This window comes from Pyrgilauda ruficollis, unplaced genomic scaffold (assembly GCF_017590135.1).
Source record: "Pyrgilauda ruficollis isolate IOZ18807 unplaced genomic scaffold, ASM1759013v1 scaffold115, whole genome shotgun sequence".
Lineage (NCBI taxonomy): Eukaryota > Metazoa > Chordata > Aves > Passeriformes > Passeridae > Pyrgilauda > Pyrgilauda ruficollis.
Genome location: NW_024509766.1, coordinates 1,036,810 through 1,052,996, shown reverse-complemented (window position 1 = coordinate 1,052,996; position 16,187 = coordinate 1,036,810). Strand labels below are relative to the sequence as shown.

The window sequence follows — 16,187 nt, the reverse complement described above, 5'->3', positions numbered from 1 at the left end:
TTTGTGCCGCCATGTTGCACGCGGGCAGCCAATCGGTGGGCAGGAAGGCTGCGAGAGAACGCCGCCATTGGGCGAGGCCGCGGCCGCCATCTTGTGTGTGGGCAAAGGAGCTCTGTTTTTAACGCTGCTTGCGCCGCGGCCGCCATATTTACTGCGGGCAGATGCCCCGCCCTTGGCAACCGGGCGGACGCCGCCGGTGCCCGGGGGCCGGTGAGGGGCCGCGGGACCGGGGCCGCCCAGGCCCAAAGGACACTTTGCTGAGGGCTCGAACGGAAATAGCTCTTTATTGGAGCACCGGTCCCACCCGCGCGCCGAGCCCACCCTCCCCCCGGGACCTTGTGTCGTGACAGACAAGCGGCCTTCGTGCTCCCGCCCGTCCGCTGGTGCCGGGAGCCGCACGCACCGGACCCAGCCCGGTGTTCGGTGCCAGCCCGCGGGGATCCAGTCCCGGACGCGTCCCTGGCCTCGTCCCTGTGTCGCCTGTGCTCATTGCCCTCCAGGCTTTGCCTGCCGCGGCAGCCGCAGGCAGCAGCTCCGCTCCTGCTCCTTCTTGCTGGCCGGGGCCAGAGGCCAGCGACAGCCGGGGGACAGCAGGGACACGGCTGGAGGGCCAAGGCCACCAGCCGGCTGCTCCCCCTCTAGGACAGCTGCTACCGAGATCTGAATCGTTTCCACAGGCGTCGAGACACGGCAGCGGTCAGGAGGAGCCCCAGGAGCGATCCCGCTGTGCCCATAGCAATGGCAGGGCTGGAGCTGAAGGAATCTGCAAACACACGGAGCTGTCACTGCAGCCCGGGCGGGAAGTGCCGAGGGGTGGGAGAATCACAGAATTCACAGAATTCACAGAATCACTTGAAGAGACCCTTAAGATCATCGAGTCCAACCCAACCCCAACACCTTAATTTAACCATGGCATCCCCCCAGCACCACCCGCGGCACGGACACGAGGGGCCGCAGCCCACCCGAGCGATGAGGACAGGGGTCTGCAGGTCACCACCACTCACCATCCACCACCATCACCTCCAGGCTGACCGTCTGGGCGCGGTGGCCGAGCAGGACGCACTGGTAGTGGCCCTGGTGCCAGGGCTCGGCGCGGTCCAGCCGCAGGGCAGAGCTGCTGCCCGCCGCCTCCTCCCGGTACTGCGACAGGGCTGCGGGGGTCCGGAGCCAGCCCACCGTGGCGTTCCCGGTGCACCGAGCGTGGCACTCGATGCGCAGGGCTCTGCCCCGTGTCCCGGTGGGAGGCAGCGACCTGATCTGCAGGCTGCAGGCGGGCATTGTCCCCACGGGTGGCCCTGTCGCCGCTGTGCCACAGCCAGGGAGGGTGCTGGTGGCCACACCTGCCGTGTGGCTGCCTGCCATGAGGTCCTGGGGCACAGAGGGCTCCGTGGAGGGGGGGTTGGTGACAACAGCAACATCCAGAGTGGTGGCAGTGCTGGGCTCCCGTGCTGTGGTGGGATCACTGGCAGGGACACCGGGCCCTGGCGGGAGTGCTGTGGTGGCCACGGGCCTGGCTGTGCTGGGGCTCGCTGTGGAGGTGGCCATGGCTGCTGTCATCACAGCTGCAATCACAGCAGCCATGGTCACAGGGGACCTCGCTGCAGCCCCAGGCTCCTCCAGCCCTGGGCACAGCGAGCAGGAGCCAAGGGGCACTGCCAGGAGGGACAGGGTGGGGATGGGACATCCAGGAGCGGTGCAGAAGTGGGGGCTGCTGCTGCTGCTGCTTGGCAGAGCTACTCCGAGGAGCACAGGGCAGTGGGGGCTGGCTCCAGGGGATGGGCTACATGCGGGTTGGGGTCCCCAGCCCCTCCTGGCACTCACCCTCAGCACTTGCCACCAGAGATGCCACCCGGGTGAAGGTCTCCTGCCCGACGTGCAGCGTCACCTCGCACCTGAACTCCGCTCCTTCTGCCACCTCTGTGCCGCTCACCGACAGGGTGGAAACGACGTTACACAGCTCCTCCTCATCGGCATCCTTGCAGTCAACGTCTGCAAGGTTCTCCAGCACCTGGTGCCCCCGGTACCAGGTGAGGGCCAGCCCAGTGGGAGGATACACGTGCGTGGCCGAGCAGGTCAGGCTGGCGGGGTGTCCTGGGCGCAGGATGTGGGGAGCTGCCTCCAGCCTCAGCGTGTCTGGGAGGGCTGGAAGGGAGTCAAGGCAGCGTCAAGGGTGATTTTTGGCAGCACAGGAGGAAAAGGGCTGCCCTGGGGATCCAGGGCTGTGCTGGGAGGCGGTGAGGGACGGGCTGGGGAGTGTTTACCGTAGACCTTCAGTGTGACAGTTTTCTGGTAGTGCTGCCCGTGGCATTTGCCCTGGCAGATCTTCATGCCCTCCGTGGCCACGGTGGCGTGCCTGATGTGCAGGATGCTGTGGGTGGAGAAGGAGGAGATGGTCCCCAGGGCGGTGTCCAGCCCCCTCCACTCCACCTTGCCCCCTGCGCAGGCCAAGGAGCAGTTCAGCTCCGTCGAGCCCCCGAACGGCACCAGCGGCTCCCGCGGTGTCACCACCAGCCTGTCAGCGGGGCGACCTGGGCAGGAGGAAAGTGCAGGGTCAGGGGAGGGGACAGTCCCCAGCGCCCCGCAGCTCCGAGCGCGGCGACAGCAGCGGCAGGGGACAGGGTGGCTGTCACAGGGAGGTCCTGGGGCCGTGGGAGAAGCAAGGAGAGCAGCAGGGCAGGGCAGCACGGGGGGTTAGGGTGGCTCTTGGCCCCGTGGCACTCACCGCTGCAGCCCCACAGCGAGCCGAGGAGGAGAAGGACAGGAGCCGGCTCCATCACCCACAGGGCAGCAGCAGGGCTGGTTTTCCCTTCTTCCCTTCCTTCCCCCTTTCAGGGAGCGGGTGCTGCTGGCCGGGGCTGTCTCCTTCTGGCCGCCGGCTCCAACCTCAGCCCTTCTTAAGCCCTGTAGGAACCGCCCCCATGAGCACCGGCCCCGGGACCTCCACGACTTCCCGCCCAAGGGGTATTTCCAAAGGGAGGTTTCTGATTTTCTTCCAAGTTCGGCCCTTGCACAACACCCAGCCGACGGCCAAGCCGGCAGCCCCCCCAAACCTGGGAAATTCCCTGTCCTGAGGGATCTCCGAGTGGCTCACCCCAGCAGGGAGCCCTGCACAGGCACTTACACCCCAAGATGTGGCTCAGATCCAGCTCTATCCCTGTTTTTTGCAGGCTACACCACTCCCCCAGGGGTCCTGGCAAACCAGCTTTTCCATGACCCCAAGAGCTGCTGGGGACACAGAGCTGTGGAAAGGGCCCTGCCAGCCCCTGCCCCAAAAGCAGAGCCAGGGCCCGCGGTCAGCCCAGCTGGTGAGCTGATTATCCCTGTTTATTCCTCAAACAGGTTTTTTTCAGGGATGGAGGCAGGTGTTCCTGCCTGTGAGGGTTGGTCTCGTGGTACAGATGGAGAAAGTGTCACCCCAGAGAAGGTGCTGAACACCCTGCATTACCCAACCTCAAGGCCCTCAGCATCTGTCCTGGGTCGCTGCCAGGTCTGGATCACTCCCTCATTCCTGCCCAGCTCCCCATGGAGGGATGAGTCCTGTTCTGCCCCATCCCACCCTGCCAGGCTGCAGCCAAGGCTGGGGAAGGTCCCAAAGGGCTGAGGGAGGGATGTGCCCATCTCTGCACCCAGTGTCATCACAGGACCAGGACATTCCCCAGCTGGGAGCTGCTCTGAGAGGCAGCTGCGTGCACTGGGCGTGCCACTGATCCTTTTAGAAGGTCATGCCATTAATTCTCTTGAGGGTGCAGGAGGCCTCTGAGCAAGGAAAGTGCTCTGTAAACACTTCCCACCAAATGTGCACACTCAGCCGAAGCAGGTGATTAATGATGCTGGGCTTTTTGTTCCTTCCATCCTGTGTTAACAGAGCCACTTCCCGGATTTTCCAGCAGCCTCCAGAGCCCCCCTGCCCAACCCTGGCACAAGCCATGGCCAGGGCTGCTCCCACACTGCCAGGCTCTTCCCAGAAATTTGTGTGGGAACCTTGAGGACACACAGGTGGTGCCAGGGTTTCACTTCCCTCTTCCACAACCCTGATTGTGGCACTGGTGTGATGAGAAAACCCCTGAATCAGTGTCTGAATGAGAGCTGAGCATTGATGGAACCACCTCACCTTAAAAAGAAGCTTGCCCAGACATTCCTGAACCTCAAGAAATTAGCAGTAACCAGAAAGCCCCACACCTTGTGCTGCACTTTCTCTGTTTTGGGGCTTGGAGTGCCCAGAGCAGCTCCAGCCACCCACAGAGGGGGCAACACAGAGGAAATTGGAGTAAAAACCCAATAATCCTCCAGTTCCAATGGCTCAGCCACACAACCAGGGGCAGGTCAGGGGACTTGGCCCAGCTCAGGGTGACGAGACAGAGCTGCCCTTGCTCACCCTGAGTGGTGGACCCACCACAACTCCTGTTCCTCCACATGCTTGGTGGAATTGAGACTTTCCCCCAGCCCCGAGGAGCGCAGGAACAGCTCAGGGACATCCCCAGGTTGCGTGTAAAAGGGCAGAAGGAGCAAGCTTATGCACCAGGAGTGTTTTCCAGCCCACAGGAAGCCTTTGAAGGAGTGAAAGGAGTGCTGCTTTTCCAGACTCAGGGGCCTGAACACCTTTCCTGGAGGCCGACTGCGCTTCCTCCCTCAGGGCAGGCGCGGGGATTTGTGCTGGGCAATACTTTGTCCAGAGATGTTGCTCAGGAAACAAAACAGCTCAGTGTGGAGACACAAAGCACCAAGGGACAAGTGCTGGCTCCAGCACAGGATACCCCTCGGGTTGGGGTCTAGCCCCAGGCTGTCACCAGAAGGGACAAGGCTTTGCCACTGCCCCAGGGGGAGGGTGGTCACAACATCCTGCACTGCAACACCTGCCCTTTGTTCTCCAGCGCCATCACGTGAGACAAGTCACAGGTTTTCTCTCAATTAAAGATGGAAACAATAAAACAAAAGCTAGTTCCAGTCTAGAGGAAATCCATACAGAAGCAACAGGCTGTGTAATGGCTCGTGTTTCCAGGATACCATCCATCAAGCACCAGTTCCCATCCCAGAGCTGGCTTGGATGTGTTTATATTTTTTGGGATTATGTTAGTCATTTATGACTGTCCTCAGATGCCACAAAGAGTGTTTAAATGAGTCAGATAAGATCTAAATTAGGCCTGGCTGAAAAATTAAGACAATAGAGTCGGGGTTATTAAAACCAGTCCAGGAGGAGGCTGCAGTGGGGCAGGCAGGAGCCAGGGAGCTGCTGGGGCAGGGACTGGCAGTCCAGACCCAGCTCTCCCAAACCTGTCCCACATCTTCACATAATTCTCAAGGGGAATTTAAATTCTGGGCAGAAGCTGCCTGGTACCACTGGTGATGGAGAGAAATAAGGACAGAGACCTTTGACACAACAGGGAAGCAGCAGTTTAATAAATAATCCATCAGAGGGAGAGATTAGCCAGTTCCAAACACAACCTGAACCAAAATAAATACATTTTATAGTTAGCTTAAAAAAGAGACACAAACACACATGATGGTGAACTGTGAGAGAGCAGAGGTGGGGCCGAGTGCCCACGCTTTAAAGATACCACAGCTGTCAACAGCCTTTGGAGTGCAGAAAAAGAATAAAAACAGGGAAGTAAAAAGTTACTGCTTTGCAAAATTAATGGCAGAAGAGAAAGCAATGGTGTAACTCAGGTTTTTAATGCAACAAGATCAGATGAAACTCACTTGACCTGCCAGGACTGCTGACAGGCAATTGAGATGATTTTTGCCTTGTGTTTGGGCGTTGCTGTTACCATCCCAGGTTTTAAGTCCCTGCAGACAAATCCTGGGAATCCCAAAGTTAAACAGCCAGGCTCAGGCACTGCACAGCAGATCAAGCAGATTTTAAGAAAAGATTCCTTTTTAAAAAGTTGCGTTTTCATATAAAGTAACAAGAATTGGCAAAAACTAGCTGAATGCTCCACACAGCCTTTCCAGCCTCCACGTGGGACGCTGCAGAAGCACCAGCCCTTCAGAACAAGCTGTTCTTCATTTGGCTCTGGTAACTTCAGCTCCAGCACTGCCTGGCCCAGCTCCTGCTCCGTCCCACCAAGGCAGAACAGGGCAGGGCTCACAGCCCTGCGCCAAGGGAAGGGGAGGCACCGGGCCAAGGCCCCACCAAACCAGGTAAGAGGGACCCCACCAGGGTGGGAAGGGATCCCTGCTTGCTCCCTGCGCCTCAAAGAGCCCCTGCTGCCAGGTCTGCACACCAGCACAAGCCACATTTCTGTTGGTGATGGCACCTGGAGAGGTCCTGCTGCTGCCTGGTGCTGTACCCCCCTCCACCCACCCGCTGCCATATCCCCACCCCAGCTGCCCAGAGCTGTAACCCCCCTGGTGCCCAGAGACAGCACAGGTGACAGCACAGCTGGTCACCAACCAGGTCACAGCCCCTGAGCTGGCAGTCACCTGCTGGCAGCACCTGGCCCCGAGTTTGGGGGCTGACAAAGGGACCAAAACACTCCAGGGGCCACGATGCACGTGTCAGCATCACCAGAAGCTCAGGGGTCACATCGTGAGGGACGTGACCTGGGAGGGAAGATTCTGGACAGTTCTGGGGTCTGAGGGGAAGGAGAGGCTGAGAGCTGCAGGCAGCAGCAGTGGTGAGAGGGAATGGGACCAGAAACACATTGGTTTCAATAAACTATGCAATAAGGGAGAGGACTTTTAAAAATATATCTCTATATACTTTATATCATATAAATTATGCTTGTCTTTTTGTAACGTGTCGCTATATTGTACCCGTGAAGCTCTGAGGTAACAATTCTATATTTTACTTCATCTGTGTGTGAGGGAAAATCCTACTTCAGCTCACTTTAACCCATGTAAATCAACGGATTGCTGGGACTCTGGAAAAGTCCCGTCTCTAAAAAAGGCATTTTTGTGAGGAACAGAGGTGAGGGAACTAATGGCTGGAAGTGCAAGTGACAGGATTTCCTTCAGGATAAAAGCTTGCCATGCACACACAGTACTGACCATCCCACTAATGTTTGGGAATTGGGAGTGTCACCACAAGGAGCTTGGGAAAAATGGAGTCACAGCAGGTCAAGGAAGTTTCTGCTGGCTCTGCTCCCCAGACCTGCAGCCAGACCCATCTCAGCATCCCTCTGTGTCCCAGCTGCTCCTAACTCTGAGCACAGAGCTGCCACCAGGCCAGATCAATGCAGAACAAACTGCCAACTCTTTCATTTAAATACCCACCTCTGATAACCAAATGGCATTTGCAGTCACTGCTGTGTGTCTGCAAAGATCCACGGTGTAAAGGGGCAGCACTGCCTCCCTTTTGGCTGCTCTCCCCTGGGTAACCTTCCCCAAACCCACAGAGAGGGGATCCCAGCCAGAGAACAGCCAAGGCAAGACTGGTTTGGCTGCTGCACCCTCAATTCCTCTAACAAAGGATTCCTGAAGCGTCCTTGGTTTGGTCCTTACTTCCCAGAACTGCTCAATGCCACCACTTCTTATTTACTCAAATGAGAACAATTGTTTCCTGCCCCCTGCCACATTTCTATAAACAACCACACATTCCCTGTTTGCCTCAGCTCCTTTCACAACGCTCCAAGCACCTCCTGCTCTTTCTGAGCACAGCTGAGCCTGCAGCAGAGGTTGCAGTTCCACTGTTCCATAAACAAAAGCCTCCACAGCAGGCTCAGAAATGCCACATGGAATCCAAACCCCTAAGTCCAAATCAACTAAACCTTCACCATCAGGATCTATTGGGCTGAGAACAAACCAGCTCTGGACACTCTTTGGGTTTAGCATCAGATGGTAGGAGCCCAGGGGCAAACCAGCATGCTTTATACAATGCTCAAGGTAAACAGTCATTTCTCTGACCTTTCTCCCAGGAAACCACTCATCTCCAAAGTGCTCAGCACAGCCAAGCTGTTTCTCCAACCTGCCAGAGAATTGTATCTCCTAAACAACCCTCACAGCTCCAGGAAAAGATTTCTGAAAAAGAAAAAAATTCTTCTACCTACTGCCCGTGGAGGCAACAGGCAAATGCCACCTCAGAGTGACAAGAAAAAGAAAACCAAGCAGAACCACAGCCATTGTGACCTGTTACAACGCTGTGGCCCATTACAACACATCCAAGTGTTTGTAATTCATGGAGTTGCCCTTCTCTCACCTGCCCATTCTCCCTTGTGTCAGCTGCAACTTCTTCATTTTTATCCTCATCATCAGAACATGAAGTCAGTAGATTCATACTTTTTTTTGGTCTAAGTTTCACTTGGGGCAGAATGGGGCCCTGCAGCAGAGAGGAAGCTCAGAGCTCCACTCCCTGTGCTTCACACACCGCTGTCCCCTCAGCGTGTCACCACAGCCTGCAGGGGTGCCAGGGGCCAGCAGCAGGAGCAGCTCTGGTAGGGATGGGGCATGGAGCAAATGCCATATTTGATTCCAGGGGCAGCTCAGTGAGCTCCCAGCAAGCAGAGCCCACGCAGAGGGTTTGGCAGGGCACACAGGGGTCACGCACAAGGGCGGGTTTGCTTTCCAGAACTATCCCTCAGTGGAGCAGTTCCGTATCTCCCCTTTCCATCAGCACCAGGTGATACAATTCCATTTTTGCACCAGCTGGGTGTATTTGGCTCGAAGGGAAACCTCATCCCTCCTCAGTAGCTGTTAGTGGCACAGTCTGTTACCTTGGATCCCTCTCTCCCCCTCCCTGAACTCCTGCTGAGTCCATCCTTGATGTGGAGTCGAGCCCCGAGGCAGGTCCCCTGTCCCACCTCACACGCTGCTGTCCTCCAGCAGGGGCTCCTTGCCATCTGACCCCCCAGCTGGTGGGCTGTGGGGGTGGGCCTGGGCCCCCATACTGTGCTTCTTGTGGCTGCCTGACCTCAGTGCCAGGTTGTGTTCTGGAATGAATAGAGCCACCAGCAGCGACAGCAGCACGGAGCACGCCCCGAACAGGAAGGGTGGCCCAGGGATGATGCTGCTCTGGAGAGAGAGAGAGAGAGACAGGAATGATTCAAGCATGAGGGCAAACACAGCCCAGCAAACAGAGTGAGAAGCTAGACAGGTACCTCATCCGTAGGGTTGGCCATGTTGGGTTTGGAGGCCTTGCCCAAAGTTTCCACCTCGGCCATTTCGTTCAGCTCCACGTGGAAGAGATAGAAGACAAAACCATAGAGTGCTGGCCCCAGGCCGTTACACAGACCCCGAATTCCAGTGATCATCCCCTGCACCACACCTGGGGACAGAGGGAAGAAGGGGGAAATGCCTCCAGCTTTCCAAAGAAACTCGTTTTGTTCGAGGATACATATTTAGAGATATTTAGAGACAGGATCAAGCACTTGGATGATGTGCAGGGGGAGGGGTTTGCAGATGAGCAGCTTCACTCAGTGCCAAGTTCTAGAAATGTAATGCTGGGCTTGCTGCTTTGCAGACTGAAATAAGCATGGGCACATCAAGCAACAATTTCCAATTAACTAGAATTTAACTGAGGATTCAGAGATGTGCTGTGAGGCAGGCAAAAATGCAGCAGCCTCCTCTGCCTCAGAGGGACAACACCAAACACCCACTTGCATGATTTGGGAGTTCCCCAGTAAAGCACCAGCCGTGGTCAAAGATAAGAGTGTCAATACTGCTGCGAGCACAGTGACACCCCACAGCTGGCACAGATGTTCCTGCCCACCCCTCCACCACCACGTCCTTGTGCCAGCTCAGCTCCTGCTGGGATGAACCCCCCCATCAGATGAGTCCCCAAGCACTCACCCTGCTGGTCAGGGTCTGTGCTCCTCGACACCATGGCACTGATGGCTGGGAAGGTGATGCTGGACATGGCAGCCACAGCTCCTGCTGCCCACATCATCCTGGGGAGGAAGGAGGCAGCAGTGAGGAACAGCCCTGTGCCCTCACCCTGTGCTGCAGGGTGGGAGCGGCCACAGAGGGACAGAAATGTGGGTAAACCCTCACCAAGGCTGTGATCCAAAGCCATACCAGGCAAGCTGCAGGATCTGGAAGCCCAGGCCCAGGAGGATGGTGTTTTTATTCCCTATCGAGCGCATGAGAATTCCCAACACCACTGTCTGGAAAGAAAAACAGGTGTTTTCAAGGCAGGGGCAAAGAAAGAAGGCAACACCAGGAGACAAGAGCACAGGAAGCTGAGAGACTTTGATGATCCTTATGGGTCCCTCCCAATTTAAGGTCTCCTCTGTTTCAAAAGTCTGTGTGGCCACAGGAGTTCTGACAATTCAGCAGCCCCGAAATCAAAAATTTTGGACATTCTTACAGCAGACTGCTCAAGCCAACACAGAAATTGCTTCTCACCTGAGCCAGTATTGAGAGAATTCCAACTACACCAATAAAGGCTGCTACAGTCTCCGAGGAAAAACCAATGACCTGTGAAAACATCAAAGAGGGACTTTTCAGGCAGATGTGTACCAGGTGACAAGAGCCCCTCCATCAGTGTCACTCATGTTTACTGAACTTGAACCTGCACATTAACAGCCACTGCCTCTGGGCTGCCACAGGAATCAAACAGAAGATTTTCCTCTGGCTGAAGAAGCAGTTTTAAGTCACTGAGCTCCCCTTGCAGTGCCTGAAGCTGGCACAGCCAGGATGGCCAGGCAGACACCAGCAAGGAGCCAGGCCAGGTCTTGCCCCTGGCAATGCCAAGAGCAGTCAGCAGGCTCATACATATTTCAGGAAAGCTGGAACAAATCATTATTTCTTACAATTTCAGCTTTACTGACTTATTGGCCAAGAAAAGCCACCTTGGGACAGGTGACACATCTCTGATTTTATTTATAGGGCAGGATTTCCTGCACCCAGAGCTTTGACAGAGACTGACCTGTCGCAGGTACAGGAAGAAGCTGGAGTACTGGCCGGCCTCAGGAAGGTAGGAGAGAAAGACTGTGATGCAGATGAGCAGCACTGTGGAGTCCTGACCCACCTTCCTCAAGGACTGCAGGAAAAGAGGTGCACAACAAGAAAAAAACGTTTTTAAATTTGACTTTATATCACTGAAAAATCTGCAGGTACAAAGACAGCCAAGCCAAGGGCTTAACACCTTAAAAATCAGCAGGACTAAAGCAAACATTAAGCGTTACCAGCATACTGGAAAACAGCAGTGTTGGATTTTCTACAAATTTTCTACAATTTTTCAACAAATCCACTTCCCACACAGCAGCAGGCTCACTCACAGCGAATGGGTCAGCTTGTTCCCAGGAGATTGGGGCTCCCCAGGAGACTGGACGCATCTCTTCAGGCAGTGACTCGGGCACAGCCAGCAGGATGAAGCCAATATCCAGCAAAGCAACCCCTGAAGCCAGCACCACCACCAAGGTGTCACCGTAGGCTTGGGAAAGGTACGCGCCGATGGCCGGGCTGGTGACCAGGCTGGCAGCAAACGTGGCTGACACCTGGAAGCATAAAAATTCCCTACAGCCTCTTCTTCTTAGAGCTCATTTCCTCCTCCCCAGTGACCCAGGGAACTCCTTGTGGCATCTTTGTTGGAGAGGTAAATAAGAATTCACAGGGATTCCTGTGCAGAGACAGGTGACATTCTCCTGGTGCACCTGGGATAAGTTCTAGCAAAGGGGAATCAAAGGTGTCCTAGGAATTCCTGAATGGTGCTGTCAGTAAAGCTGCAGGAAGGGCAGGATCACACCAAGCATCCTCTTCTCTGGTGTGGAAAAGGGAAGGGCCAGGCTGGTTTATACACAGCCAGCACTCAGAGTGGGCAGAGATCAGCCTCCCCCTCAGAGCTAAAGTCCAGACAGAATGACAGTGAGACAGCATGATTAGTCAATAAATCTCCCACCCTAATTTTATACCTCTCCTACCTGCAAAGCCCCAGATATTTCTTTCAAGAGCCAGGCCAGTGACTCAGCTCCTTACCAGGCCGTACGCCGTGCTGCGCTCATGCTCCTGTGTGATATCAGCAACATAGGCAAAAATCACAGAAAAGGTGACAGCAAACACTCCAGACATGGAAATGACAGCAAAGTACCACCTGCAAGAGCCCAAGGCACAGTTAGAGAGCAGCCACACCATGTCCACAGCTGCTGAAGCAGAGCCTCTCCCTTGTTTTGCCTCCAGTCCATCCTGTTCCAGTGCACCAGAACATGAACATGGAGTCTTGGTCTGGAAACCCCTGAAGGCAGATTTGTTATTTCCCTAATAGAAATAATGCACTGAGCTGAGGAGCAAGCTCAGGGGACAGAGCAGCCCTTTATTCCCAAGTGAACCTTCCTGAACCAGACAAGTCAGTCTCTAGGCTGAGCACCCTCCTCCGTTCTTGAGACGGATGAGACTCTTCCATCTCATGCTGAAAGGAGCACTTGCAAACTCTCCTCCTTCAGCCTCTTGCTGCTGCCCCTCCTCAGACCCCTGGGGCTGGACTGAGGGTGAACTCACCAGGGGCTGATCTTCATCAGGGGAATTGGTGCACACGTGAAGAAGACGGTGAGAAGGAGAAAGGATTTCCTGCCCCAGACATCAGAGAGAGCACCAATCAGCGGGGCACTTAGGAAAGAGAGCAGACCCTGGGATGGACAGACAGACCAGAGGACAGGGAAACCCCTCAGTGAGAGCTTTCACCAACATCAGGACACAACCCATTCCTGACTGCTCCACGCAGCAATGCTGTTACAACAGAGCAGTTTATTAAACTCCCCACATCCTTTTAGGGAGGAAAAAACAAATCCTCAACCAGCAAAGCCCCACTGAGCCCTCCTGCTCCCTGCAGAGCTCTGCTGTGGGCACCCAGGCAGCCCTGCCAGGACCTGGAGAGCTGCTGGCACAGCTCCAGCATGGCAACAGCTGCTGCAGTTCTGGGGAAAGCTTTCTCTTGTAGGTGGAGACAGGACAGACACAATGAGAAGCCAGGGCCATTAAGCACAAATAAAATTATTCAAGGCCTTTCCATGTCTCCCAAGCCTGAGGCAGGCAGGGCAGAGCCTTTCAGTGCTGGGGCTGTTTTCCAAGATCCTCTTGCCACAGACAGCCAAGAACTGTCTGTGTTGCCTGATTCCCCAGTCAGAACTCAGGAATATTCCCTGCTCACAACTGCTGCCTGCAATTCTGCTCTGGGAATGCTGGTCTAGTGCAAGGAGCTCCCCACTCTCACAGCACATTCCCACCTCCTGCCTGGGTCACTGAGGCCACTTAGTTTCATCTTCTATCACTAATAAATTTAGACATCACTGATTTGTCATTCTGTTATGCTCCAGAGGATGGGCACAGGGCTGATCTCATGCTGATGAGATTATTTCCAGCTGAAACACACAGCTGTTGTAACTCCTGCTCAGTAAAATCAGCTGTCCCATGTCTGTGTCCTTCCTTTTGCATCAGGTTTGCCAGAGCCCCTCAAAGTGGCCAAATATTGGCTGATACCAGCAAACTATACAGGTAATAAAGGCTTGTCCTTCTTGCACCCATGGCAGATTTAAAGGAAATCCTGGAAGGAATATTCCTCACCTTGACTCCATGAATCAGACCATTCATCAGGAATGTGTGCTGAGGAAAAGTCTGGTGTAAGACCTGGAGGGAAAACAAACCAAATCCAAATGAAAAAGTCATAGTTAGCAACTTCTGCAAAATTTCTGTAAGCATCTGCCAGCCAGAGGACTGGAAGGGCACAATCCAGGGAAAAGGGGAAACATCCTGCCAACGATGCCTCCACGTGAGGAGCTCTGCCTGCCTTTTCCAGTATGGGAAACCACTGCCTTTAACACCTCCCAGGTCTATAAATCACTCCAGCATGCTCAGAGAGCCTTTCCCCATCACCTGAACTCCCTCTGGTTTTACTTTATGTCACCACATCACTTCTCTGCAGGTCTGTATGCTTGATTTGCATTTTATATCACCAGACTAATATGCTTAAATGTTTTTTGTTTTTTTTTTTTTGAATAACCAAAGAGTTCTTTTCCACAGCTCCCCAAGGAAAGGTCGTGCTAAGCTTTGATTTCCATTTTATATCACCAGACTAATATGCCTAAATGGTTTTTGTTGTTTTTTTTTTTGCATAACCAAAGAGTTCTTTTCCACAGCTCCCCAAGGAAAGGTCGTGCTAAGCCCTTAACTCTCAGGAGAGCCACCCTCACCGTCAGCATCGGCGTGGTCAGCAGCCCCCAGGCAAAGAACTCCAGGAAAATCACCACCACGGCGTGGTACACGCTGGGCTCGCCGATCCCCTGGCGCTGCAAAACAGAGCAAAACCCAAAAACGCTTCAGCAGCCCCGTCCCGCACCCGCGGGAGCCCGCACGGCTGGGGGACCCCGAACGCGAGCCGGAGATGCTGCCCTGGATCGTTCTTTCCGTTCACAGCCAGCCCAGGGGATGCATCCAGCCCCAGCGCACGGTGGGCATCCCCCGCCCGGGCCCGCGGCCGTTCCGCTGCCCGGGAACGGCAGCGCACGGGGAAAGCGGCGCCAACCGGCAGCGCCCGTCCGCGGCATCCCCCAGCACCGCCGCTCCATCGCGCCCCGGCCCGGCTCCAGCGGCGGCACCGGCAGGGGCGGTGTGAGAGCGCGGCCCACCGGGCACCGGCACCGGCAGCGCTCCGCCAGGCCCGGTCCCCGCCATCCCCCCGCGGCCGCTCCGCCCCCGGCCCTGCGCTCACGCCGGCCCCGTCCCGGATCACGATCTTCTTGGCCAGCAGGACGCTGCGGTTGAGCCGCTTCTTCTTCTTCTTCTCGCCGGTCATGGCGCCGCCGGGCCGCTGCCGATCACCGGCCGCCGCGGCTGCCCCATCCTCCCCGTGGCGGGCCGGGCCGAACCGGACCGGGCCGCGCTGCGCAGAGGCCGAGCCCGAGCCCGGGCCCGGCACCGGACCCGGACCGGCACCGGGCGGGGAGCGCCGGGCCCGGCGCTGAGGGCGGGGGTGGCGAGCGGAGGGGGCGGCCCCGCCCGCTGGCCCCGCCCCCGGAGCGGGAACAGGTACTTCCGGCGCGCCGCTCCTCGCGCCTCATTGGCTGCTCCGCCTCTTCCTCATCGGCCGTGCTGATCTGTGATTGGCTGGACGGGCCGTGGGGGCGGGAATTTCTAGCTGGCTGGGGCGGGGCCGTGACGTCACCTACCGGCGGTGGCGCCGGGAACGGGCGGTGGCACCGGCAGCAGCCCGGGGCGCCTTTGGCAGCGGCTACTGCCCCGTCACGGGCGCCGCTCCGGGCTGGGCCAGGCGGGTTGAACAAGGACACGCGGCCGCCCCGGGGCTGGCGGTACCGGCGGCTCGGGAAGGGCCGCGTACTCTCTCGGTACCGAGCTGCTGGCTGCGTCCTCAGCACCGGCATCCCGGGGTGGTGCCAGCCAAGCGCCTCCCCAGGACGGTCCCATCCCATCCCTGTCCCCGAGCCCGGTGCCGTGGGTGGGGAGCAGCTCCATCCCCGGTGCTCGTTAACCCCGCACGGGCCGGCGGGGCGTGGTGCTGATTTCCTCGGTGCGGGGCCAGAGGACATTAATTGGGCACGTTTAGATAATTTTTATGCTGGCCGGGGCTCCTCTACTCCGCCTTCCGCTCGGGGTGGCCGCCCCGAGCAGCGGGTGGCGGCCACGCACGACCGGCGGTGCCCGGAGGGGTCTCACCGGGGCCAGCGAGAGGCTGCCAGGGCTCCTGCCCGCCCGCGGGGCGCTAGAGGCTGCGATCCAGCCTTTATCCACGGCGGTTTTCCTTTAAGCAATGTTTAAACCCCAGGGAAACTCGCCTCAGGTAACTCCATCTGAAAGATGAAAGTACTCCCCCGAATTTCCCGGGATTTGTGTGGGTGCGGAGAGCAGCTCCATCTCCCCGGAGCTGCCGCACCGTGCCCGGCTGCGCCGGCCCCGGGCGTGCCCGCGGTGCCCGGGGCGCTCCGCACGTGTCACACCGTTGGGCAAAACGCCCGTAACCTCCGCGGGGACACCGTGCCCTCCCTCGGCCGAGCCCCAGCCCCCGGGAACGGGCTCCCTCAGGCTGGGCAGGCACCTGAGCCCCGCTTAGACCCTCCTGGAGCCGCTTATAAGAGCATGGAGGAGCCTGATTTATTCCAGTGCTCTTCAGCGGCTTAAAAACAAAACCAAGGAGAGAGATCAGAGAGCAGGGAAGCGGCTCCCAACATGGCAACAGCAGATGTAATTCTATTACCTTGATTTATTGATCGCACTTAGAGCAATTACTGGCTCTCACCCCGTCACCTGCCGGGGAGCAGGAGACACTGAGGAGGAGACAAAGGCGGCTGTGCCGTCCGGGGCACGGC

The 16,187-nt window shown here is 56.9% G+C and overlaps 2 protein-coding genes across 2 annotated transcripts; both read right to left on the bottom strand.

Moving 5' to 3' along the window:
- Positions 1–27: 27 nt before the first annotated feature.
- On the bottom strand, positions 28–3,498 carry MADCAM1 (mucosal vascular addressin cell adhesion molecule 1). Its single transcript, XM_041481226.1, has 5 exons — positions 2,723–3,498; positions 2,262–2,528; positions 1,822–2,142; positions 1,005–1,562; positions 28–763 (listed from the first exon to the last, which is right to left on the bottom strand). Exons 1-5 carry the CDS (start codon positions 2,772–2,774, stop codon positions 651–653), a joined length of 1,311 nt encoding a protein of 436 aa, XP_041337160.1. The 5' UTR covers positions 2,775–3,498; the 3' UTR covers positions 28–650.
- A 1,870-nt stretch (positions 3,499–5,368) lies between these two features.
- Positions 5,369–14,856, bottom strand: LOC121360863 (hippocampus abundant transcript 1 protein-like). Its single transcript, XM_041480990.1, has 12 exons — positions 14,576–14,856; positions 14,058–14,153; positions 13,432–13,494; positions 12,370–12,497; positions 11,851–11,965; positions 11,154–11,372; positions 10,802–10,915; positions 10,279–10,350; positions 9,925–10,037; positions 9,724–9,821; positions 9,033–9,199; positions 5,369–8,946 (listed from the first exon to the last, which is right to left on the bottom strand). The coding sequence occupies exons 1-12, from the start codon at positions 14,657–14,659 to the stop codon at positions 8,737–8,739; spliced, it is 1,479 nt and encodes a 492-aa protein (XP_041336924.1). The 5' UTR covers positions 14,660–14,856; the 3' UTR covers positions 5,369–8,736.
- Positions 14,857–16,187: the final 1,331 nt, after the last annotated feature.

Bases quoted from the DNA above. Each gene is read 5' to 3' on its own strand.
- MADCAM1 (XM_041481226.1), bottom strand. From the start codon at position 2,774: ATGGAGCCGGCTCCTGTCCTTCTCCTCCTCGGCTCGCTGTGGGGCTGC. The intron at 2,529-2,722 runs GTGAGTGCCACG...CCTCCTGCCCAG, and splicing joins CTCGCTGTGGGGCTGCAGCG to GTCGCCCCGCTGACAGGCTG. The intron at 1,563-1,821 runs GTGAGTGCCAGG...CTGTGATTGCAG, and splicing joins TCTGGTGGCAAGTGCTGAGG to CTGTGATGACAGCAGCCATG.
- LOC121360863 (XM_041480990.1), bottom strand. From the start codon at position 14,659: ATGACCGGCGAGAAGAAGAAGAAGAAGCGGCTCAACCGCAGCGTCCTG. The intron at 10,038-10,278 runs GTGAGAAGCAAT...TTTTCTTTCCAG, and splicing joins TTCTCTCAATACTGGCTCAG to ACAGTGGTGTTGGGAATTCT. The intron at 9,822-9,924 runs GTGAGGGTTTAC...CTTCCTCCCCAG, and splicing joins GGCTTTGGATCACAGCCTTG to GATGATGTGGGCAGCAGGAG.